At 40.6% G+C, this 26,144-nt stretch overlaps 1 protein-coding gene across 3 annotated transcripts; it reads right to left on the bottom strand.

Moving 5' to 3' along the window:
- Positions 1–4,684: 4,684 nt before the first annotated feature.
- tfe3b (transcription factor binding to IGHM enhancer 3b) lies at positions 4,685–16,489 on the bottom strand. Of its 3 annotated transcripts, none has more exons than XM_065001930.1 (8): positions 16,069–16,489; positions 11,188–11,400; positions 10,816–11,040; positions 7,904–8,015; positions 7,633–7,689; positions 7,426–7,501; positions 7,133–7,280; positions 4,685–7,034 (listed from the first exon to the last, which is right to left on the bottom strand). In XM_065001930.1, the coding sequence occupies exons 2-8, from the start codon at positions 11,377–11,379 to the stop codon at positions 6,582–6,584; spliced, it is 1,263 nt and encodes a 420-aa protein (XP_064858002.1). In that variant the 5' UTR covers positions 11,380–11,400; positions 16,069–16,489; the 3' UTR covers positions 4,685–6,581. The 3 variants fall into 3 exon arrangements, with proteins under 3 accessions (XP_064858002.1, XP_029539601.1, XP_064858003.1); XM_029683741.2 differs by lacking the exon at positions 16,069–16,489 and adding an exon at positions 14,581–15,095; XM_065001931.1 differs by lacking the exon at positions 16,069–16,489 and adding an exon at positions 14,581–15,095 and having other exon boundaries at positions 7,633–7,683.
- Positions 16,490–26,144: the final 9,655 nt, after the last annotated feature.

Below are 26,144 nucleotides of genomic sequence, written 5' to 3'. Positions count from 1 at the left end.
TAGACACCACTTCCCTCCCCTTTCCTCCCCCACAAACTCCAACACCATCTAGCCTCTCCAACCCTTTCGCACAATCTCTCCCTATACGTCATACAATTCACAAGATATCAACACATGCTCCACCATTTCCTCCACTAAACATTCATCACACAGACCTGTTTCATGTCTCCCTTTCATCCACAACGACATTCAAACATTTATAAACTCAAACTGTAGTATACTCCACACAACTTCCTCTCTCCTACATCCCATACTCCCCACCTTTTCCTTCACTGACCGATGCACATGATAAAATTGCCTCCCCTTACAACTAGCATCCCACTGCCTTTGCCAAAAATCAAGCCTTTTTGCCCGGATCAGGGACTTAACTTCCCTGCGGCCCAGCGGGACTTGAAAATCTACCCCTTCTCTCCTCATAGCATTTATAGCCCCCACATCAGCCTTCTCATTACCCTCCACACCCACATGGGCGGGAACCCAACAAAAGCTGACCACCACTACCATCCTCTCCAATCCCATTAACAGTACCATCATCTCCACAAACAAATCTCCCCTATCAACCTGTCTGACTTCACACTACTCAACACTGCAGCTGAATCAGAGCAGATCACCACTCTGAGTGGTTTCACCTCCTCCACCCATCTCAAACTTATAATCATGGCCATCAACTCTGCTGCATACACTGACACATAATCAGTTAACCACTTATATACTCTAACATTGAAATCTGTGATATTTACCCCTGCCCCCACCCTTCCATTGATTGGATCCTTTGAACCATCTGTATATATCTTTAAAAACGAATAAAACCAAGTATCTATATATCTCTCCACACACCGTCTCACGTCCTCGCCCCCATTCTCTCCTGCCCTCAATCATGTCCACATCTACACTTGGTTTTGAAAATAGCCACAGAGGAAGGTTCCTCAATGCAATTGCCAGCCCTTTCTCTCTGTCCCCCAGTACATATTCTACCACTTTCTGCCTGATTGTCCACCCGTATGCGCTCTGCTTACCCTCTCCTCGTTCCCAGCATTCCCCAGTTGCCGTGACTGCAGGATATCTTGGTTGGCGTCTATCATCAAGGCGTCACTAAATGGGGTGCATTCCAAATATGAAACGTTTCACCTTGTTGACTTGGTTAGATTTAAGATAGCAGCAATACATCCCACATAGTTATTGTTTCTGAATCGAGTATCCAGTCATATTAGTCTCTAATCTCTCCTCAACTCATCTCTCATTTTATCTCATCAGTCAAGAACACCCCCCATCTCTCTCTCTCTCTCTCTCTCTCTCTCTCTCTCCCACACACACACACACACACACACACACACACACACACACACACACACACACACACACACACACACACACACACACACACACACACACACACACACACACACACACACACACACACACACACACACACACACAAGGGAGGGGAGCATGAGGGGGAGGGGATAGGTAGTCCACAATGTTGTTTAGGTTGTTAGTACAGTAGGCTATATCCACTTTCAACTACAATGCCAGAGAGCTTCTCTCCAAGCTCAAGCTTCTAATGTAAGTACATTTAGTTTATTACAGAATATGTAATTATGGTGGCTACATTGCAAAGTTTTTATTTATCTATTAGTACAATTAATTGTATGTATGATACTATGCATGATACTGTGTGTGATACTGCTGTCCTGTACAAATTAATTACTCTCAATCAATTTAGAAATAGATTCACAATAAGTAAAACATATTTGCTATGCATTTGATCAAACCCATACCCTTTTCAATATTTAATTTAATATAATTTGACATGTGTCTTGAGAAACATGAACATTGAATTGCTTCTGAATGTGATGTGGATTCTACACTCGTTCCTTGTAGTCAAAGCAAAAACAAGTATTTTGTATATTCATTTTTTAAATATGTTTAGAATACATGATATGCATGGGTTAAGTTTGCAGGCTGATCAGGCCCATATATCCTGGGCCTGCTGGTCAAGACTGGTACCTCAAAGGGACTCCTGGCCAGTGAAGGGGGTTGTGCAGATGTATAGGTCAATTCCTATAATTACAAACCTCTCAAAACCCTTGCTGAAAATGGTGTGCTCCTGTACTTTCATTAGGATGTCAGCATTTCCTCACCCCGGCCAGTATCCAGATGTCTTTTCCAAAATAGAGATTAATAATAGATTAATAACCATGCTATTTCTTGCATATCTGTACATTTCCCCCAGGTCCTGATTTTAAGTGAAAGTACTTAAAACTGCTGACTGAACCCATTTAGTGAATGGCTGAAATATCATTTGTCTGTTTGTTGCCTTTTAGATTTCAAATTGATTGTGCTGCTTTGGAGACACCGAATGTTTCTTAACTGATGCCATGGATGGGAACCGGGAGTCTGGAGAAGTGAATCCAGAGAGATCACAGTCCTGCTATGTAATATATGATCTAAGTGCACAAAATGCTTCCAATGGATCGACAGTGGACCACACAGGTACTTCATGTGCTTCAGACAGCTAGTCTTTCAAAGTAAATGTTCAACATTATCTGGGGGATGCTATGTATTCTCATAGCTATGTGTTATGTTTTCTTCCCCTCACCCAGGAAACTAATATTGCACGTTGTAACATTGTATTTTCTTCCAAATTACAGCATCTTTGACAGAGGACAGCACTTTGTCGGACCGGATTCACCATGAGGACAGTCAACCATCTTTGACTGATGTTTCTGCCAATGAGAGTTCCTGCCTGCTACCTATTCATTCTGCATTACTGACAACAAGATTAGGTATCACGTTGAATGAAGATTGAAGCAATCTGTACACAAGAATGTTGTACACGATGACATTGCATTAGCTGAAAGTGTAACCACTTATTTATCAATCTAATTTCATATCATATTCAGAACCTCCAACTGATGAGAATTCTGAATTTCACCACCAGAACATCCATAGTACCTTACTAACGGACAAGACAAATGAAGCACAACAATGGTCTGTGGCAAAAGAACAACCACAGCCCATTTCCCCACAGTTGACCACCTCAAAGCATTGCCCACCATACCAAATAAGACCACCACCCACTTCAATAAGGAAGAGCAGCTACAAAACCTCTGCTGTCCAGATTAACCAAGTGGATGGAGATGGTGAGAGCCTTTTCTGAACGTGAAGAAACAAATTACTTCCAGATTTAAATGTAGTTTTGCATTTGTAGTTTTGTACTTTCCTCTTTACAAATGCCTTCCAATCCATGTTTCCCTGCTTCCTGTCTTTTCACATCCTTAGACCTGTGTGCCTCCATCCTCTTGGCATGTCTTTTCTGTCAGCCTTGGGACTGTTTACTGGCCACGGGGAAAGGATGCCATGCCTGTGCCTCATCCCTGTGTTCCTCCCTGTGCTCCAGTGTGCTGCTGTCAGCCTGATTCCCTGGAACCTTTGCTGGACATGACCCATCACTGTGCCTGCTGTGGGTGTCTGGATGCCCACTGCTGCCCGTGTGTAGATCCAGGTTCTGAGTGCTGTGTCTGTGATATCTGCATGCAAGCCACAGAGTGTGTGGATCTAGGCATGGAGATCTTACAAATGCTCTTCCACTAACCTGGTTAGTGTCAAACGATTATGAACACTGTCAAGAGTCAGAGATTGTAGAGATGGTGTAGGGCCAAACTCAAAGGACAGAAATTAATCTGCTGTAATGACATTTAATTTAGATCTTGGGGGAACTGACAAAGTCTACTTGGTTCTTTGCATTTCTAAATCTGCACTGGCAACATGTTTTTCTAACCAATGACTCAAGGTGGACCACAAGGTGAAAGAGAGCTAACCACATACAGACAACTCGGTGATACTTTATTGCTGATAGGGAGTGAGACTGTTGAAAGAGAGGGTACCACTTCACTCTAAGTATAGTTAATTGAGAGTAGTGATGAACTAAACCATAAATCTGCTCATATACAAATGTACATTTACTTCAGAGCAAAGTGGTGAGTGAGGTGGGGGTGTGGTAAATTATCTGGAGTTCTTGGCAGCAAGGAAGGCATCAGCATTTGAAAGGACAAACAAAAATCAAATGTTAATAGAAGGATGGTAATATTATGGACAATCAACTGTATGAATTCTACTAATGTAAAATATTGGCAGGATAGGGCACATTTACAGTATGGTTTGATATTCAGAAGTTTACATTTACAGAAAATGTGTGTTGCTATCCCTGATATTCAAGAAAAAATGATTTATAATGGAATAAAAGCCATTAAGTCATTCAAATGAATCAACAGAAACACTCTCTCTGGACAATTGCACTCATGTATTGAATATGTATATTTTTAGGTGATTACACTGTACACTCCCCACCTTAATTGTATTACAGTAGTTGGGGGAAAATAAAGCTTTAAGCCTCCTAGCACGGTCATGCAATCTGCGAAAATCCAGTACAAAGCTCCTGCAAAGCTAGGAGGAGCCACAACACTACCATATTGCTTTTACCCATTGAATACATTCTAAATCCAAGGGCCAGTCTGAGAAAGCAGAGGGTATGCAAGAAAAGCATATTTGGAACAATGAAGCCCAACCAGAGACACAATGCACTCTGAAAACCCTTTTTCCATTGTGAAATACCGTCATTCAATAGACCAAGCATGAAACTGTAATTGCATCACTGCAGTGAAAAGCATTCAACATAGGCAAATGTTTTTTACTGATTTTTATTTAGTTTAAAATAAACAAACACACCAGACAATAGTGTAGATTTAGACAGGTTACTTATCTGAGCATAGAAACAGCTAGTAATTCAATACACATTCAAATATAAAAAGTGTCCAACAACAACATATTCCCTTTAAGGCTGTTAGAGGTTTGCATTCCAGTAAAAGCAGAACCATAACTGAAAATCAGAACAAAAATATATATTTTTTCTAAATGATTCAAATGATAGGATCTCATATCAAACCACAGCTACATTCAAGTCAAGTTCAAGAATGACAAGCATCTGGGAAGCATCAATGGCAATAGATAAAACAGACATGGAAACAGATTCCTAAACATATACAGGTAATGAATGTACTTTTCTTTGAAAAGCTTGTCAATACAAATTAAAGAAAGAGTATGAAGGCTAGAGGAGTGATAATAACCATATACAGATTTCAGTCTCTGGGAAAAACACGGGGAATGTTAGACAGTCCCATGACCATACACATTTTCAGATTAGAGGACTAAGGAAAAAGTAGTGGAAGTAGCGGCAGGGTAGCCTAGTGGTTAGAGCGTTGGACTAGTAACGTAAAGGTTCAAGTTCAAATCTGAACAGGCAGTTAACCCACTGTTCCTAGGCCGTCATTGAAAATAAGAATTTGTTCTTAACTGACTTGCCTAGTTAAGTAAAGGTTAAAAAAAAAGAGTTATAGGCCATGTCTATGTGACTTGGCCTTGGAAACCAGCTATATAAATCTTATTCAACATTATCATATCATCACAATTGACCATCTCAGAAATAGATTACTGCACACAACCCAGTACATGTTTTTGCAACACAAACACACATGTAGCATGCAGTGTTTCAGAGATTAACATACGTTAAAGCTATACGTCCATTTACTATATAACAATATATAACACACCCATATAATGACGTAAATATATTACCATTCTGTGAAAGGTGACCTGCTTTGGCTAACTAGCTGCAGTAGCTTTTGTTTTACTTCTCTCCTTCTCTTGGTCATTGTTAGTTGAGTTACTGATCAGCTGTACAACCATTCAACAGACAAAAGCGTTCAAAGTAAATGCATATACAACAGGAAAAGTCACAACAACATGTTTTGAAAGTAAATGTAAGATACAGTAAATCTAGATTTTTTTTGTTTTTACAGGTCATAAAATGTTTGTTTTTTTATATCACAAACACTATGTGCCATATATTTAATAAATACTACTTTGGTACATTTTCTGTTAGACAAACCTTCTGAGATGTGTAAAAATAGACATAGACTTTAAGCTAACAAATCCTGATTCAAGTCAGTAAAAAAATATCTCAATTCAATAGCACACCCGTTATGTGGTTCATGCCAGTTTCACTAAATAGATACAATAACCTCATTGCTCTCACACAAGTTGCAAAGTGCACAAAGTATACGCTCTATAAGGACCAATAATGTACTTGACTAAACCACCACTATTTCCTCTTTAATTTCTCTACAGGGAACTGTTGGTTGAGTTGAGGCTTGCAAGAAACAGAACAAAAATCAATGTCCATAGTCCATATCCAAAAACAAATTTTACTATTTTCTATTTGAAAATGATTGCATTACTATTGATTCATGTACCGAAAAGCTTTTGTTTTCTTTTTCTAAGATCAGGGACCGATATTAACTTGGTAAGAGAGGAAAGGATTGTCATTTGTTTTGTACTGATGCATGATTCAGATCAAAGTCCTGTTTAGTTAAACGATTGGCTGTTTGTTTTAAAGCAGAGTCCAGTGCCATATGCAGTGTTTTAACTGGGGGCTCTTATTTTCCTGTGCTCCTCCTCCTTCCCTAGCCCTCTCATTCCCTAAATCCCTTCTCTCTCGATCAGCTTGACCCTAACAAGACCCTTTACAAGTCCTCCTCCATGCTGAAGCTGCTCCTACGACTGCTGGTCTTTGAGGCACCTGGTGACACGAAAAACAGTGGGTCCACCCTCTCAGGGGACCGTGTGCACCCCTCATCCATGACGATGTCCCCCAACCCCACACCTGGGAACAGCCCAGCATTGGAGGGGTCATCCAGCTCGGCAAAGCGCAGACTTCCCAGGTCGAGGGGGCAGCCTATGGTCACACCCACAGGGGAGTCAGAGGAGGGTGGAGAGAGGAAGGAGGTAGGGATGGGTTGTGCCATGGCTGCATCACCCAGGCTGAGAAAGGTTTGGGAGCAGGCCACTCCAGTTCTGGGCCCAAGTATATGACCTCCCTGCTGAAGGTGCTGCTGCTGGAGGAAGGAGGGGTCTGAACTCAGACCATAGGACATCGAGCTGGAGAGTCCATGAAGCTGAGCCTGCACTTCCAACTCCTTCACAAAATAACAATAACAGAAATATGGGAACATTAGTAGCAATCACTAAATACATTTTATGATGGCATTTCTTACTTTTTTCTACAAAAACTGACCTGGATGCGCAGCATCAAGCAGTGGTTAGCATGTTCCAGCTTCTTCTGACGCATCTCTACCTCCTTGGCTCTCTGCTGCTCCTTCTGTAGCTTTCTGATGTAGTCCACTGAGGCCTTCAGAATGGTGCCCTTATTCCAGCGCAACTCCCTACAGCCAAATTGAATATTGCTTTTCATGGCCAAAATATTAACTGTAATTGAGATTTCCTAGAATTAATTTGTGTCAATAGCACAACTGATTAATTCATCCAAAGTAAATGTCCTGAATAAGAATTAAAGAATGACAAACTCACGAGTCCCTTGAATTGGGTATTATGGACCCCAGCTCTGTTATGCGGTCATTGATGTTAAACCTCCGCTTCCTCTCAACTGTCAAGAGAAACCATGCAGACAAAGAGATTGAGAAATTAAACTCACTGCCACTCCAAGAGGAACAAGAGTTGGCTAGCATCATAGTGGGGTAAGAACAATACAGAAGTGAGTAAAAAGCTTTGACTCACTGAGGTTATGGTTGTCTTTCTTCTGTCTCTCTTTCACCCGCGCTTTGTTATCTGCATCTTAAACATAACATATACTTTGGAGGTGCTGCCGTGCAATCTAAAAAACAATTATCTTACCATTTACACAAGTTACAATTGAACCTTCCCCTCTCAATAAAATGGAAAGTTACGTAGGACATTACATAAGAAGTGTATAATCCAAACAAACATGCTCATCTCCAGAGCTATATAAAATAAGGATCAGGGGCCTAGTAAAGGAAAAAGACTATACCAGAGTATTCCCTTTTAATATTGGTTAGATCCGCAGGGCAGGATTTGCTGACAGTGAGGGTAGGTGCTGCCATTCCAGGACTATGGTTAATTTCCAGGAGGTTCCAGGGGAGCTGTAAGAAACAGGAAAACCCCTGCATTAACATCAAAGCAAACAATGTTGAATACTAACAACCTGGATGAGCTTCTTGAGGAAACGAATTAAACTAAAATTAATTAATTCATATTTTGTATTGTCTTACATTTTCTTATCCTTTGTGTACCAGAATACTAATTTAAGTATCATAACTGTCAAAACAAAAGGATAATGGTAGTTCAGCACCCTATTTTCCCAATAAATCTAATTTAAAAAATCTTTATGTTGTCTGTAGCTTGTGGGGTGTGGAAACTCTTTGCTGCTTTTATGTATTTTGTTTCATTGCTTTATGTGTTATGTTGCTGTCTGCGTGCTATGTGTTGCTTGTCCTATGTTGCTCTGCATGTGCTCACTGCTCATTGTTTGTCTGTATTGTTATTGTAGTTGCTTTTAATAACCTGCCCAGGGACTGCGGTTGAAAATTAGCCGGCTGGCAAAAACCGACACTTTTACTGAAACATTTACTGTGCACTGTTCCCTGTATTAAAAAAAAAAACATAAAAAAAAAAAAACATGTTTATGTACTAACATCTCTTGTAAGAACTATCCTGGTAGAAATAGAACATGTATAAGCTAGGCCATATTGTATTACTGTACTATATTTAGATACTATATAAGGATACTAAATTACCATATCACAGGTTGGTTGGCTTATAAAGAACATAATTTCTAGCAAGTCATCGCAATTTCATATAGGCCTAATAACCTTGTAGAACCTTTGATTAACAGTTATCCAAAAGCATTAGCACATTTGAAACAAACAAATCTGATAAGTGTTGAGGTAGGCTATAAATCCTGATAAATGTGAGAGAAATGGCTAAATGTCCATTCTCCTTAACAATGCCATTGCTACCTTACAACACGATTGATTTACCTCAATGTTCTCGCTTTTCCCCCCCCATGCTCCTGAAGCAAAACCAAAATCCTAATTTTCTGATGCCGGGCGCAATCTCTTCAATCCCTTTCCCTATAACAACTTGACTGTTAAAATAGTTGCAGAATTTTCAGAACCCTCTTTACATTGTCCACCATTCCAACTTCACACGCTGCCATGCCCTGCATGCTTTGTCCTACTCTCCTCTCTCCTGGTTGCTACCCCACCCAGACAACACTGGCTTGACGAGTCCTAGTTAAGTGCCAGAAGTGTATGTTTACTCCTACAGCACCACCGAATTCCAGTTTGAGAATATCAACAAAGACAACAGATATAGCAAGATAATTCCAAGAATGACAGGCTGGTTGTTAATTGCATTTCACTGAATGATTGGATTAGCCCAAGTGCAATGGACAAAAACACTGATAAATATACATTTCCACATACTGTACTAGGCAGCTGTAGCCCCAATTCAATTAATGTCATGAAATCGTCACTGAAAAGATACATCTATCTGGAAAGATACACACACCCCCAATCAATACATAGAATAACTTATCAGCTTCATATTCATAGAACCCCCAATAAAAGAGAATTCCGAGATTTCCCTCACTAACTCATCAACTATCTGAGCAGCTAACCGATCGCTGTGCTGTACATTGTCCATCTGTAAATAGCCCACCCAATCTACCTACCTCATCCCCATATTGTTTTTATTTACTTTGCTGCTCTTTTGTACACCAGTATCACTACTTACAACCAATCATCTACTCATCTATCACTCTGGTGTTAATCTGCTAAATTGTAATTACTTTGCACCTATGGCCTATTTATTGCCTTACCTCCTCATGCCATTTGCACACACTGTATATAGACTTTCTTTTTTTCCTACTGTGTTATTGACTGTACGCTTGTTTATTCCATGTGTAACTCTGTTTTGTTGTTTCTGTCGCACTGCTTTGCTTTATCTTGGCCAGGTCTCAGTTGTAAATGAGAACTTGTTCTCAACTGGCCTACCTGGTTAAATAAAGTTGAAATTAAAAAATAAATATATATATATATATTAAATATGAAATGTTAAAGGCCAGCTTGAATTTACATATATTCAATTATTTATATGAAACATATAGGGGAGGAACACTGACACAAATCAAGTCATTATCTTGCCCTTATGAAGCATGATTTCAAAGCAAAGGCGTGTGTGTAAGAGAGGTGCAGATATCATTAAGCTGCCAGTGTAGTATTTAACAGTAGACTGTGACACCAAGCCAACAAGGGCAAGATAACAAAGGCATGCATCCTAGTTGTGAGACCTCAAGCATGTCCCAACAGAACAAACAAAAAAGTAATTAAGAAATAAGTGACCAGCAGTCTAGACATTTAGCCTAAACTTTCATTGAAAATACAGTACCAGTCAAAAGTTGAGGGTTCGGAGGGTTTTTCTTTATTTTTTAAAACTATTTTCTACATTGTAGAATAGTAGTAAAGATATCACAACTATGAAATAACACAAATGGAATCATGTAGTAAACAAAAAAAGTGTTTAAATTTTTTAAATATATTTTATATTTGAGATTCTTCAAAGTAGCCACCCTTTGCCTTTCTTGCAAGTTCCAAACCCAACAATGCAGTAATCAATATCAATGTAGCACTAAAAATAACATAAGGTAGAACAAAAACACATGAGAAAGTAATATGCTATATAATGTTTCTTGCAAGCCAATGTGAGTGGTGTATTGCAGTGTAATGGTCTTCAGTCATACTACATACATTTGCATTTTAGACATTTAGCAGCCATAATTATCCAGAGTGACTTACAGTAGTGAGTGCATACATTTTTCATACTGCTCCCCCGTGGGAATCGAACACAAAAGCTCTACCAACTGAACCACATGGGACATACCTCCTCTTTGTTGGATCCCAGGTTGTGTAAAGCCATGGAGCTGTTGGGAGCTCTGCGGGCTATGGGATCCATCTCAGGGGCAGAGCTAGACAGGGCCAAGGGAGACACACCCAGGGTCTGAATTGCCACCTTATTGCAGAGGGTGGCAGAGAGATGCTGCTTCACCTGCTGCCTCTGAGACTGCTGGATGTGAAACTTGGTGGGGTTCTCCAGGTGGGTCTGCACCTATCAGATTGAAAATGTAGAACATGTCAGTCAAACAGCGAACAGAGAATGACAACTTAGTATGGAGGTTATACGCAGCAATTTAATGGTGTAGCAAGCCATGCTGGTGTAGTTCCTCTGGAGAAGCCTTTAGAAGTGGAGCCTCACCTTCAAAACCTCCACGGGCACCTGTGCGGAAAGAGGGCGAGCAGCTATTGGGGGCAGAGTGACAGCGATAGCAGGGGTGGAGTCAGTTGCCCTGAGCTGAGCCACAGAGGCCTGCTCCTGGGCCTCCTGTCGCTCTTGCTCCTGGGCTTGTTCCCGTATCAGCTGCTGCCGAAGCAACACGCGTGACGACATGGCTCAGAGTTCGGTTGCAGCCTGGATTCAAAAAGGAGAAGGAAGAGAGGTGAGATGTCCAACAGGACAACGACCCTAAGCACACAGCCAAAACAATGTAGCAGTGGCTTCAGGACAAGTCTCTGAATGTTCTTGAGTGGCCCAGCCAGAGCCCGGACTTGAACCCAATCAAACAACTCTGGAGAGAACTGAAAATAGCTGTGCAGCAATGCTCCCCATCCAACCTGACCAAGCTTGAGAGGAACTACAGAGAAATTGGGAGAAAATCCCAATACAGGTGTGCCAAGTTTGTCGTGTCAAACTCAAGAAGACACTAATCTGTAATTGCTGCCAAAGGTACATCAAAGTAAAGAGTCTGAATACTTATGTATAAAATTATAAATTATTATTTACATTTGCTAACATTTCTAAACTTGTTTTTGCCTTGTCATTATGGGGTATTGTGTATAGATTGAGGGGGGGAAACAATTTAATCAATTTTAGAATAAGGCTGTAACATAAAATGTAGTCAAATTCAAGGGGTCTGAATGCACTGTATATGGCAATACTCTCATCACAGTAAGAAGTGAACAATTCTGCCTCTCCAGCTAGTGCAGGATCAATGAGTTTGCCAGCTAACTTGTCCAAATATGTGGCCTACTGCATTAGCATCAAATAGCCCCCGCGATATGCAACCAATATACACAACAAAGGCTAGCTTTTTCAAACAGAAATTTGCATTCTGTAGCACAAATTCCAAAAAGTTTTGGAACAATGTAAAGTCCATGGAGAATAAGAGCACCTCCTCCCAGCTGCCCACTGCACTGAGGCTAGGAAACACTGTGACCACTGATAAATCGGAGATAATCGAGAATTTCAGTAAGCATTTCTCTACGGCTGGCCATGCTTTCCACCTGGCTACCTCTACCCCGGCCAACAACTCTGTACCCCCCGCAGCAACTTGCCCAAGCCCCCCCCCCCCCCCCCCGCTTCTCCTTCACCCAAATCCAGATAGCTGATGTTCTGAAAGAGCTGCACAATCTGGACCCCTATAAATCAGGTGGGCTAGACAATCTGGACCCTCTCTTTCTAAAATAATCCACCGCAATTGTTGCAACCCCTATTACTAGCCTGTTCAAACTCTCTTTCGTATCTCTAAAGATTGGAAAGCTGCCGGGGTCATCCCCTTCTTCAAAGGAGGACACACTCTAGGACCAAACTGTTAAATACCTCTATCCACCCTGCCCAGTCTTTCTAAAGTCTTCAAAAGCAAAGTTAACAAACAGATCACAGACCATTACAAAAACCACCGTACATTCTCCCCTATGCAATCTAGTTTAGGAGCTGGCCATGTGAGCACCTCAGCCACGCTCAAGGTCCTAAACAATATCATAACCGTCATTGATAAAAAACAGTACTCTGCAGCAGTCTTCATCGACCTGGCCAAGGCTTTTGACTCTTTCAATCACCGTATTCTTATCGGCAGACTCAATGGCCTTGGCTTCTAAAATGACTGCCTCGCCTGGTTCACCAACTACTTCTCAGATAGAGTTCAGTGTGTCAAATCGGAGGGCCTGTTGTCCGAACCTCTGGCAGTCTCTATGGGGGTGCCACAGGGTTCAATTCTCAGGCCGACTCTTTTCTCTGTATATATCAATGATGTTGCGCTTGCTGCTGGTGATTCCCTGATCCACCTCTATGCAGACGACACAATTCTGTACACTTCTGGCCCTTCTTTGGACACTGTGTTAACAAACCTCCAAACAAGCTTCAATGCCATACAACACTCCTTCCGTGGCCTCCAACTGCTCTTAAATGCTAGTAAAACTAAATGCATGCTTTTCAACCGATCGCTGCCGGCACCTGCCCGCCCGACTAGCATCACTACTCTGGACGGTTCTGACTTAGAATATGTGGACAACTATAAATACCTAGGTGTCTGGCTAGACTGTAAACTCTCCTTCCATGCTCACATTAAGCATCTCCAATCCAAAATGAAATATAGAATCAGCTTCCTATTTTGCAACAAAGCCTCCTTCACTCATTCCGCCAAACATACCCTCGTAAAACTGACTATCCTACCGATCCTTGATTTCGGCGATGTCATTTACAAAATAGCCTCCAACACTACTCAGCAAATTAGATGTAGTCTATCACAGTGCCATCCGTTTTGTCACCAAAGCCCCATATACCACCCACCACTGCGACCTGTATGCTCTCGTTGGCTGGCCCTCGCTTCCTGTTCGTTGCCAAATCCACGCCTTATCTCAGCTTACTGGTCACCATAGCAACACCCACCCGTAGCACACGCTCCAGCAGGTATATTTCACTGGTCATCCCCAAAGGCAAGTCCTGCTTTGGCCGCCTTTCCTTACAGTTCTCTGCTGCCAACGAATTGCAAAAATCACTAACTTTAAGCATCAGCTGTCAGAGCAGCTTATTGAACAGTGCACCTGTACACAGCCCAACTACCTCATCCCCATATTGTTATTTATTTTTGCACCCCAGTATCTCTACTTGCACATCTATCACTCCAGTGTTAATGCTACATTGTAATTATTTCACCACTATGGCCTATTTATTGCCTCACCTCACTAATCTTACTACATTTGCACACACTGTGTATAGATTTTTCTATTGTGTTATTGACTGTACGTTTTGTTTATCCCATGTGTAACTCTGTGGTGGTGTTTGTCACACTGCTTTGCTTTAGCTTGGCCAGGTCGCTGTTGTAAATTAGAACTTCTTAACTGGCCTACCTGGTTAAATAGATTACTTTTAAAAAACATTTATACTATTATTTTTTTGTGGTTATTTATAATGGGCATCGTCTAATTGACTCAACAACCCAAAACACATACGCAAATTATGTTCCTTATAATCTGAAAAGCAATAGTTCTGTTTGGTTGTTTATCAAAGTTAGCTGGCTAGCTCACTAATTGAACCGGCTTTGTAGTATACCCCTCTGGGTCAGAGTTAGCTAACTGGCGCTTTCTGACCAATGAGGTAGGTAACTTATGGGCACATTTAGACTCTCGAGGCAAACGATCAGAACTAAGTTAGCCGTGACAACTGTTAATCAGAATGCTTGATTGAGCCCAATAATATACTAAAGAAGTCCAAGGAATTAAACGTGAATAGATTCTCAACTGCGGTACGGTTCTAGAAGCAAAGCCCTCTACTTTCATGTCACACTTTCAGAAATGCAAAATATACACTTACTTTACACAGTTGAAAGTTGACAATTTTTCAGTTACAACATGTTTATGGCATCCTTCCGTTACACACAGGTGTTCAGATGCCGATAGCTAATTAGCACAGGTAGTCGCCGACTTTGTAAACAAGTGATGTAAAATGGAAATATGGCCGTGTAGGAACGCTATCCATAAAGTCTATAGTTATTTAACCTTTTGTCTTTAGAAAATTATTTTTCACTGATATCAGTTACGTTCCATATTTTTTCCAAAACTGTATCGCTTACGTTTTTAGACAGCTTCCGCCAGTCTGAGCGGGCACATAGGATATAACGTTACATTGAATTAATTAACTAGTTTGATTCCAGTTCAATAATTGAACAATCCGTATTTGAAATCACTTGCAGTGACTGATTAACGTTAGAAAATAAGTCAAAAGTGAAACGGGTTCTACTGGCATGACAGGCTGCCTAGTTAGGCCATACCGATGTTAGCTAGCTAAGGTTACAAAATAATGAATTAAGACTGTCGTTATGCAAAGATCTTCCTGTGCCCAGGCGTTGCTGACGCCTGAAACCATTGCAGAGCAGCGTTGCTGACGCCGGCCAGATTTTACATCGCATGGAAACGTTAGTTAGGTATTTTACGTATCAGATAACCACATACGCTATTGCAATCTGTCATTCACTGACACGACAAAAAAAATACATTTTTTATTTCAAATATTTCAGAGAATATCAGTCACCATTGTGGCAGAACAGGCTAAAGTAGCTATCTTTGCTTGCTAACACAGACCAGCAAGTTACCATATCGAAACAGGACGTTTTGTCAATTTGACGAGTTAAAAAAAAATAACAGACTAGATAATTCGTTATTTGTCAGCTCTGCATTTCGCGTGCAATATCGATTTCTGGCGAGCTAGCTCTCGCTAATAATGTGCTGATTGCGGAATGTAAAATTAAATCAGAAAACATAGCAACGGAATTGGCTTGTCAATGATGCTGCTGCACGGACCCGTACGCCAGCAACACCTCATTTCAAACGTTCTGTTTAATGTCATCAAAATAAGTCCCTCCTTTTGGTATATGAGTAAAACATTACTGTACACTTGTTATTACTGTCATTTTCCAGGAAGAGCAATTTATTTATTAAATGAACCCGACCCAATATCAAATCAAATGTTACTTATAACCAAAACTACACTGTTGTAACGACATTGTCCTGTTCGGGAAAAAAGTAAGCCAATTTTATATGCTGGTAGGTGAAAAGGCTTTCCAAAAGTTCAATCAGAAATGTTTGGGTGAGACCATTTGAAACACGATATAAAGCAATTTGTGGTATTAGAACAGCAAATTAAAATGTCTAATTTGACTTAAACTATTACGCAGTGGTTGCTTCAGTAAATTAAACCAATAGACTCCTAAACAGTTTGCTTCTCAAATCAATATTTGTTTTATATGCACAGAACACACATGGACTTCGTTCAAACACTTTAAAGACACCCTCTTCCACTTACACTCGCCTTATGACCTTGGGGGAATCCCCGTCGCCATCTTGGCGGGCATTCCAAATGATTAGCCAAGCAAGGGAATGTTGCTACATAAGCCCCTCAGCCCTCGTTTTTGTCAGATTCGCGAGTCTACAATTATGTTCGCTCCGGGGTCTGAAGCTCCCCATAATTCAATTCTCAACGATTGTACATCCGTTAAGAAAAGTCCGCCAAAAATGTAAACCTCAACGTAAACATAAAAGTAAAAACAAATAAGTTAAATTGTGCTACTAATGCACATGACGGCACAAACATGTATCGTAAAACATTTTCCTTCTACAGAAGTTCCAGCTAGGCAAACTAAAGTTAGCTAATTAGCTAATTAATTAGCTAGCTACAGTAGGCATACATTAATAATTATATATTTAATGTACGTAGACATGCACTCATAATTGACAGTAGCACTAATAAAGCGCCCACAAGCTACCGGTAGCTGAAAACACAATTCTTGCGGGATGAACGAGTGACGAATTTCCGGGCAAGGGTGGTCCGTTTAAAAAAATCATTCATTCATTCATTCCTTTTTTAATATTTTAACTGGACCATCCTTGGCCGGAAATTCCATTTAAAAATCATTCCTTCACATGAGAATGATGAGTTGCTTGAATCTATAGAGAAACATATACTTTATTGTGTGGCAGGTAGCCTAGTGCATTGGGCAAGTAATCAAAAGGTTCCTAGATCGAATCCTTGAGCTGACAAGATAAACAGCTGTCGTTCTGCCCCTGAACAAGGCAGATAACCCACTGTTCCTAGGCCGTCAATGTAAATAAGTATATGTTCTTAACTGACTTGCCTAGTTTAATTTAAAAAATGGTTATCAAAATTTCCGAATTCATTATTATTGATAGGAGGGGACTTTAACATTACTATAGATAATTCAACTGATAGATGGCCCCCAGGTAGGCCAACCAATCAGAATTTGGGTTTAATACTTTTCATGGAAAAGTTTGATCTTGATCTCTGATTGATATATGGAGAGAGAGGTTTCCGGCTGACAGATCATGCACTTGGAGTAACAAAACAGGTTCCAGACAATCCAGAATAGATTTTCGGCTTGTATCCAAATGTATTGATATACATTTATTATACAAATATTTGTACTACTCCCCTCACAGACCATAGGGCCATTTACATTGATATCGAAATATTTACCCCTGATACTAACCTTGGTAGGGCATCCTACTGGAAGCTAAGTAGCTCATTATTAAATAATGATATAGTTAAGTTTGAGGTTAAAGATCTGCTTTCACACTTTTGGGAAAAGGCTTGTGAAGAAACATTTTATTGCAAGAACTGGGAGCTCTTTAAATTTGAGGTGTCCAAATACCTTAGAAAATATGGTAGTAATCTTGCTAAGACCTTTCTCAGAGGTCCCCAGCCGGCCTCTCAGGGGAGGAGAAGATGGAACTGATTGAGTTACAAAATAAACTGGATAATATATATAGATTAAAAGCAGAAGGAGCCTTTATTAGATCTAGGAAAAAAATGGATTGAGGCGGGAGAACAGAATTCGACTCCTGTGGTTAAACATTGATGGTGTTCTTACAAATTACCAAAAATGAATCGCTAAATACTCTAGCAATTTTTACAGGAATCCACAGATATGTTTTTTAAATTTAATTAAAACATGTTACCCTTTTTCTCCCCAATTTCGTGGTATCCAATTGTTTAGTAGCTACTATCTTGTCTCATCGCTACAACTCCCGTACGGGCTCGGGAGAGACGAAGATTGAAAGTCATGCGTCCTCCGATACACAACCCAACCACTGCGCCACTGATACCTAAGCCTAAAAAAGAAGTGCTGCTCTGTCACGTTCTGACCTTAGTTATTTTGTTATGTCTTTGTTTTAGTATGGTCAGGGTGTGAGTTGGGTGGGTTGTCTATGTTCGTTTTTCTATGATTTGCTATTTCTGTGTTTGGCCTGTTATGGTTCTCAATCAGAGGCAGCTGTCAATCGTTGTCCCTGATTGAGAACCATATTTAGGGAGCCTGTTTTCAATTGTGTTTCATGGGTGATTGTTTTCTGTTGTGTGTCTGCACCAGCCAGAACTGTTTTTTGGGCTTTTCTCTTTGTTATTTTTGTTATTTCCGTGTTCATTTCAATAAATATGGCCACATACCACGCTGCACCTTGGTCCTCACCTTCTTCCACCAACAACGGCCGTTACATGGTCATCAATAACTGGCATCCAATTTGTCTTCTTAATAATGACTATAAGATATTAGCCTTACTACTTGCAAACATAATTAAAGAAGTCCTGGATGCAATCATTGATGGAACACAGTCTGGCTTTATGAAGAACAGACATATTTCTAAAAATATCAGACTAGTATTAGATATACTTGACTACTCAGACCTAATAACCGAGGATAGATTCATATTATTTTTAGAGGTTTATAAAGCATTTGAAACAGTAGAGCATCAGTTCCTCTACCACTCCCTTGAGAGACTTGGCTTTGGGGATGTTTTTCAGTCAGGCTATTAAGACTCTATACAAATGGCTACAGCTCTATCAAATTGAAATATGACACCTAACCTAGATTTGAGTTAATGAGAGGAATTAGGCAAGGTTGTCCTATCTCTCCGTACCTGTTTTTATTAATCACCCAACTTCTTACAGATTCTTTAAATAATAGTCCTGTACAAGGTATTTCCATAGCTGGTAAAGAAATTATTATAAGCCAGCTGTCTGACGATGCTACACTTTTTCTGAAAGACGCCAACCAAATTCCCATATCGATCGATGTGATACAATCCTTTTCCAAAGCGTCTGGTCTATATCTTAACATTAATAAATGTGAACTCATGGCTGTCAAAGATTGTGACACCTTCATATTATGGTATTCCAATAAAATAAGAACTTACATATTTAGGCATTTTGTAAAGAATTGCTATTATGCAGGAGACCAATCTACTGCTAAATACGTGGCTATTGCATTGTTATAACTGAGACAACACATAGCAACGTATTTTCACAGTAAAGCCTGTGGGGTCCCCTACAGGATAGCTCCCACATTACACACATAATCTCCCTTTTAAACGAACACTGTGCCCGAAGAAGATTCTACGATGACGGACAGACAACTGAGCCAATGGCGGAAGACTACAGACTACAACCAGCTGAACCAATCCGGAGATCCGATCTTCCTAGAGTCAACCTACTTTCTGTGACGTATATAAGGGCTGTGCTGACTGTTTACTCGCTCTCTGCCTGCTGTTCCAACACGAACTAACGGAAGAGCCGTATTTACGTGTACCAGATATTCTCCCTCTGAAATAAACTGTCGCTTGTCGTACAATTTTAACACCTGGTCTGAATCGATCCTTAACCGGCTCACCCTTCTAATATCCTTTTATCAACAATTACCATTAAAAAGGATCAGAAGTCTAGAGGCTTACTAAATTTGAACCCTCTTATTAAAAAAACCCAGAAGAAGCTAAATCAATGGCTACAGAGGGACTTTGGTCTTGGCCATAGTGGAGTTTGGAGTGTAACGGTTTGAGGTTGTGGACAGGTGTCTTTTATACTGATAACAAGTTCAAACAGGTGCCATTAATACAGGAAACGAGTGGAGGACAGAGGAGCCTCTTAAAGAAGAAGTTACAGGTCTGTGTGAGCCAGAAATCTTGCTTGTTTGTAGGTGACCAAATACTTATTTTCCACCATAATTTGCAAATAAATTCATTAAAAATCCTACAATGTGATTTTCTGGATTTTTTTCTCCTCATTTTGTCTGTCATAGTTGAAGTGTACCTATGATGAAAATTACAGGCCTCTCATCTTTTTAAGTGGGAGAACTTGCACAATTGGTGGCTGACTAAATACTTTTTTGCCCCACTGTATCTTTAAAAGGAAGAGTCCTAATAACCAAGGGTGAAGGTATCTCTAGACTAACATATGGCGCTCTATCTTTATATCTTGACGGTAAAATAAGCAAGGAGATAGACCAGATGCTCGTCAACTTTCTGTGGTGAAACCGTACCCATTACATTAGGAAAACTGTTGTAATGAACACCTTTTCATGCACTTTACTACCTTAAATAATACTTTTAAGATCAATTGGATAAAACAATTCCTAAGAAGACTCACTTCTATGTGGAATTTTATTCCTCATCATGTCTTCTCTACTTTTGGTGGCCTTAATTTCATGTTGGTTTGCAATTATAATATTGACAAAGTTCCAGTGAAACTTTCTGCTTTTCATCGGCAGGTTTTCTTGTCATAATCCTTCATTTATAAGCATCATTTTTCTCCACGCAGATATTACGTATAGGATTAATCGGGATCTATTGTATAAAAATACTTCTTTGTTTTTAGAATATTGGTTCCGAAATAATATCCTATGGGTGAGCCAACTGGTAAATGCAGAGGGTCATTTACTTAGTTATAAGGAATTCTTATCACTTCACCCTGTAACACCTAAAGATTTTGCAATTGTTTTAGATGCCATTCCCTCAGGTGTTGCTTTATTATTCAGGAACGTGTCAAGACCTGACCCTCAGAGCCTACCTTCCATTGACCCTGTTGACTCATCAGTAGAAAAGATTTGTTTCTCTTTTGGTTCATTCAACAACAAAGCGATACAAACCTTGTTTCAGCAGGATGTTGTATCTATACCTTATGTCATGCCTTATTGGAATGGATTTATTGATAATATCTGTTGGAAAAAAGTTTGGATGTTGCCACACATACCTACTTGTTAACAAAATGAAGGAAGTTTCCTTTAAAATTATTCATAAATATTATCCTGTCAACCACTATATGAAGAAGTTTAAGGAAAACATCAACTCAAATTGTTCCTTTTGTAATGACCACCCAGAAACAGTGTCGCATCTTTTTTGGCATTGTATTCATGTAAGAAAACTGTGGCAAGACATCAGTAAATTTAGTATTGAACACATTTATGAAGATCTTACACTGTTGCGGAGAGATGTACTGCTTGTATTCTTTACCTACAATAGAAATAAGCTGAAACATTTTTATGTAATTAATTTCATTATTCTTTTGGCCAAATTTCATATTCACAAATGTAAATTTACAAACAAAACAACACATTTTCTTACCTTACAAAAAATACATTTAACTGTATTTTAAGACAATTAAATACTCTACTAACAAAAAAGCTGTTAGAATTATAAGTGTATGTATGTCCCTTAAGGTCCTTGTGTAATGTGATATTGTACCCTCTACCTCCGCCCCTAGCCCAATTGTCCTTTGTATATTATTTATGCACTGCTCAAAATAATAAAGGGAACACTTAAACAACACAATGTAACTCCAAGTCAATCACACTTCTGTGAAATCAAACTGTCCACTTAGGAAGCAACACTGATTGACAATACATTCCACATGTTGTTGTGCAAATGGAATAGACAACAGGTGGAAATTATAGGCAATTAGCAAGACACCCCCAATAAAGGAGTGGTTCTGCAGGTGGTGACCACACCTCAGTTCGAATGCTTCCTGGCTGATGTTTTGGTCATTTTTGAATGCTGGCGGTGCTTTCACTCTAGTGGTAGCATGAGACGGAGTCTACAACCCACACAAGTGGCTCAGGTAGTGCAGCTTATCCAGGATGGCACATCAATGCGAGCTGTGGCAAGAAGGTTTGCTGTGTCTGTCAGCGTAATGTCCAGAGCACGGAGGCGCTACCAGGAGACAGGCCAGTACATCAGGAGGGCAACAACCCAGCAGCAGGACCACTACCTTCGCCTTTATGCAAGAAGGAGCAGGAGGAGTACTGCCAGAGCCCTGCAAAATGACCTCCAGCAGGCCACAAATGTGCATGTGTCTGCTCAAACATCCCAACACCGTGCAGGATGTTTGGCATTTGCCAGAGAACACCAAGATTGGCAAATTCGCCACTGGCGCCCTGTGCTCTTCACAGATGAAAGCAGGTTCACACTGAGCACACGTGACAGACGTGACAGAGTCTGGAGACGCCGTGGAGAACCTTCTGCTGCCTGCAACATCCTCCAGCATGACCGGTTTGGCGGTGGGTCAGTCATGGTGTGGGGTGGCATTTCTTTTGGGGGCCGCACAGCCCTCCATGTACTCGTCAGAGGTAGCCTGACTGCCATTAGGTACCGAGATGAATTCCTCAGACCCCTTGTGAGACCATATGCTGGTGCGGTTGGCCCTGGGTTCCTCCTAATGCAAGACAATGCTAGACCTCATGTGGCTGGAGTGTGTCAGCAGTTCCTGCAAGAGGAAGGCATTGATGCTATGGACTGGCCTGCCCGTTCCCCAGACCTGAATCCAATTGAGCACATCTGGGACATCATGTCTCGCTCCATCCACCAACGCCACGTTGCACCACAGACTGTCCAGGAGTTGGCGGATGCTTTAGTCCAGGTCTGGGAGGAGATTCCTCAGGAGACCATCCGCCACCTCATCAGGAGCATGCCCAGGCGTAGTAGGGAGGTCATACAGGCACGTGGAGGCCACACACACTACCGAACCTCATTTTGACTTGTTTTAAGGACATTACATCAAATTGGACATTACATTGGATCAGCCTGTAGTGTGGTTTTCCACTTTAATTTTGAGTGTGACTCCAAATCCAGACCTCGAAGGGTTGATAAATTTGATTTCCATTGATAATTTTGTGTGATTTTGTTGTCAGCACATTCAACTATGTAAAGAAAAAAGTATTTAATAAGAATATTTCATTCATTTAGATCTAGGATGTGTTATTTTAGTGTTCCCTTTATTTTTTGAGCAGTGTATATACTTGTGTTCCCACATGTACTTCCTGTATTGATTTGTTGTTAATAAAAATACAAATCATTCAGAAGAATCATCAGAAGTGTCCACTTAATTTGAGGGCTGAGGGGATAGGGTGTGTCTTTAGTGTTTTGACCACCGTGGTGGTACACCGTTCAATTGAGGACAGACTAACTGAACAAAGCCATCTGCTGGTGTGTTTAGGTGAAATGCTACATCTACGTAGAACTCAGCTGAATGCTACAGTGGTGGCCAAAAGTTTTGAGAATGAGCTTGCTCAGGAATGGCAGCAGGCAGGTGTGAGAGCATCTGCACGCACAGTGAGGTGAAGACTTTTAGAGGATGGCCTGGTGTCAATAAGTGCAGCAAAGAAGCCACTTCTTTTCAGGGACAGACTGATATTCTGCAAAAGGTACAGGGATTGGACTGCTGAGGACTGGGGTAAAGTCATTTTCTTTCAGATTGTTTGGGGCATCCGGAAAAAAGCTTGTCCGGAGAAGACAAGGTGAGCGCTACCATCAGTCCTGTGTCATGCCAACAGTAAAGCATCCTGAGACCATTCATGTGTGGGGTTGCTTCTCAGCCAAGGGTGTGGGCTCACTCACAATTTTGCCTAAGAATACAGCCATGAATAAAGACTGGTACCAACACATCCTCCGAGAGCAACTTCTCCCAGCCATCCAGGAACAGTTTGGTGACTAACAAGACCTTTTCCAGCATGATGGAGCACTTTGCCATAAGGCAAAAGTGATAACTACGTGGCTCGGGGAACAAAACATCGACATTTTGGGTCCATGGCCAGGAAACACCCCAGACCCTAATCCCATTGAGAACTCGTGGTCAATCCTCAAGAGGCGGGTGGACAAACAAACTCCAAGCATTGATTATGCAAGAGTGGGCTGCCATCAGTCAGGATGTGGCCTCAAAGTTAATTGACAGCATGCCAGGGCGGATTGCAGAGGTCTTGAAAAAGAAGGGTCAACACTGCAAATATTGACTCTTTGCATCAATTTTATGTAATTGTCAATAAAATCCTTTGACATTTATGAAATGCTTGTAATTATACTTCTGTTGTAACGGCTGTTGGAAGGAGAGGACCAAGGTGCAGCGTGGTAAGTGTTCATATTTATTTATTGAACTGAACACTAAATACAAAAATAACAAGAGAATAAATTAAACCGAAACAGTCCCGTAAGGTGCAAACACTGATACGGAAAACAACTACCCACAAAAACCCTGTGGGGCAAAGCTACCTAAGTATGGTTCTCAATCAGAGACAATGATAGACAGCTGTCCCTGATTGAGAACCATACCTGGCCAAAACAAAGAAATCCAAACACATAGAAAAAGAACATAGAATGCCCACCCAAATCACACCCTGACCAACCCCAAAATAAAAAGCTCTCTATGGTCAGGGTGTGACATCAGTGTTCCATAGTAACATCTGACAAAAATATCTTAAGACACTGAAGCAGCAAACTTTGTGGAAATTAATATTTGTGTCATTCTCAAAAATTATGGCCACGACTGTACACTTGTTTGTACGTAGAACCCTAACACAAATGGTGTAATGTGAGGAAATAGGGAAATGCATGCCTGCAGAGTACTTAGCTGCATAACCGCAAATTGCTCACTATTTTAATCATTACAAATGACATGTTTGAAATTGGATACTCACAAACTAATGTGGCTATGGAATTATATGAATGAAGCGGTAATGAATGACCACCAACGCTATATGCATGACTAATTATAATTGGCATGAAATTTCATAGCCATGAATAACTATAACTTAAGGTACCGTGGAGCCATGAAGAAGGCTGATTTATTGAGCCTAATGTATGAAAGGCAACCTAGTTGCTGGAGAGAGTGTGGGTGGATAACCTACACCTAGCATGGCTGCTGTGGTTGTGGCCCAATTCTGAAAGAATGGCCAGTGTAACATAGACGTTGAAAAGTACAGTTTTATGCAGTAGAGATTTGATACGCAAGCCAGAACCAGACAAGGCAAGTTAGGAGGGGTGAGCGACAGAGGATGATGTGGAGAAGAGGTCGAGCGAGAAGTTATAGTAGCATAAGGACAGGATTGAGTGTTTATGCAAGCTATAATAGGTGCAACCGAAACCCGTAATCAGGAAAAATTGTGATTAGCCTTGATTGCGACGTGATGCAACCACTAGGCCAATGAGTTGAGGCCCCGCTATTTATTTACCATTATCCGTAATGTAATCATTTAAGAGTAATAGTCTACAAACTACTAAACCTGAAAATCCCCCAATTGCACACGGACCGGTAGTGAAACCCTGACTGATTTTATTTATTTTTATTTAACCTGTAACTAGGAAAATTGGTTAAAAACAAATTATTATTTACAATGATGGCCTGCCAAAAGGCAAAAGCCCTCCTGCGGGGACGAGGGCTGGGATTAAAAATAAATCAAATCAAAATATTGGACAAAACACACATCACAACAAGAGACAACAACACTACATAAAGAGAGATCTTAAGACAACAACATGTCATGACAGCAACACATGACAACACCTGAGATGTGCCTGAGATCATCCAGGCACAGTCTGAGATGATCTGTTGCAACATGACCATAGGAAACTATAGGTACAGCCATGAATAGGCACCTGAGCAAGTGCTGCATGAATAACTGTGCCAATCAAGGAAATGCACTTGCCAAATTAACTCTGCGTACTAGCATCAACTTGGTGGAAACCATTGCAGAGCAGCCTTAATAAATTGCTACAAAGTGGTGACTGTGGGACCAACCATTGTTAGTTGGGTTGGGTTGTTATTGAGCTTGTAATAACAATGCATAGCAGTGATGAAATAAACCCTATGTGGAGACAACTAATCCAGCTATAGTAATTTGGATGTACATTTAATTTGAAGATACTGAAAAGGTGAATGACACAACATCGAAGATAATCTCTATGAGTTAGCATGATGTTAGCTCACCCCTTCGAAAATGAAAGTACTAGAATACGCTATACTTCCGAATGAAGATACAATTTGATAAATCGTCAACACAATGGTGTCATAAAAATACAAATGAGTTGAATGAGCACTCAAGTAATCTTGAAGCTTGGAGCACTGGCCCCAGATATGGAAGGCGGCAGGCCTATTGCTGCAACTACTTTGGCTTTAAAGAATTTCTTAAATAAGAGATTTTGTAGCCAGCCCAGCCCCAGAAGTGACTAATTTTATCAACTGTATGTAAGAATTTGCTATGTGTTGTCTTAGGAATTCAGCATTCTCTGTGTTGGTCTTGCCAACCTCCATTGTCACACCTCTGAGAAGCA

Source organism: Oncorhynchus nerka, linkage group LG15 (assembly GCF_034236695.1).
Source record: "Oncorhynchus nerka isolate Pitt River linkage group LG15, Oner_Uvic_2.0, whole genome shotgun sequence".
Taxonomy (NCBI): Eukaryota; Metazoa; Chordata; class Actinopteri; order Salmoniformes; family Salmonidae; genus Oncorhynchus; species Oncorhynchus nerka.
Note: the sequence above shows the minus strand (reverse complement) of the source record. Positions and strands in the feature narration are given on the sequence as shown.

Coding starts and splice junctions, on each gene's coding strand:
- tfe3b (XM_065001930.1), bottom strand. CDS start 11,379: ATGTCGTCACGCGTGTTGCTTCGGCAGCAGCTGATACGGGAACAAGCC. Junction 7,502..7,632: donor GAAAGACAACCATAACCTCA/GTGAGTCAAAGC, acceptor TTCTCTTGACAG/TTGAGAGGAAGCGGAGGTTT. Junction 7,281..7,425: donor ATACCCAATTCAAGGGACTC/GTGAGTTTGTCA, acceptor ATTTGGCTGTAG/GGAGTTGCGCTGGAATAAGG.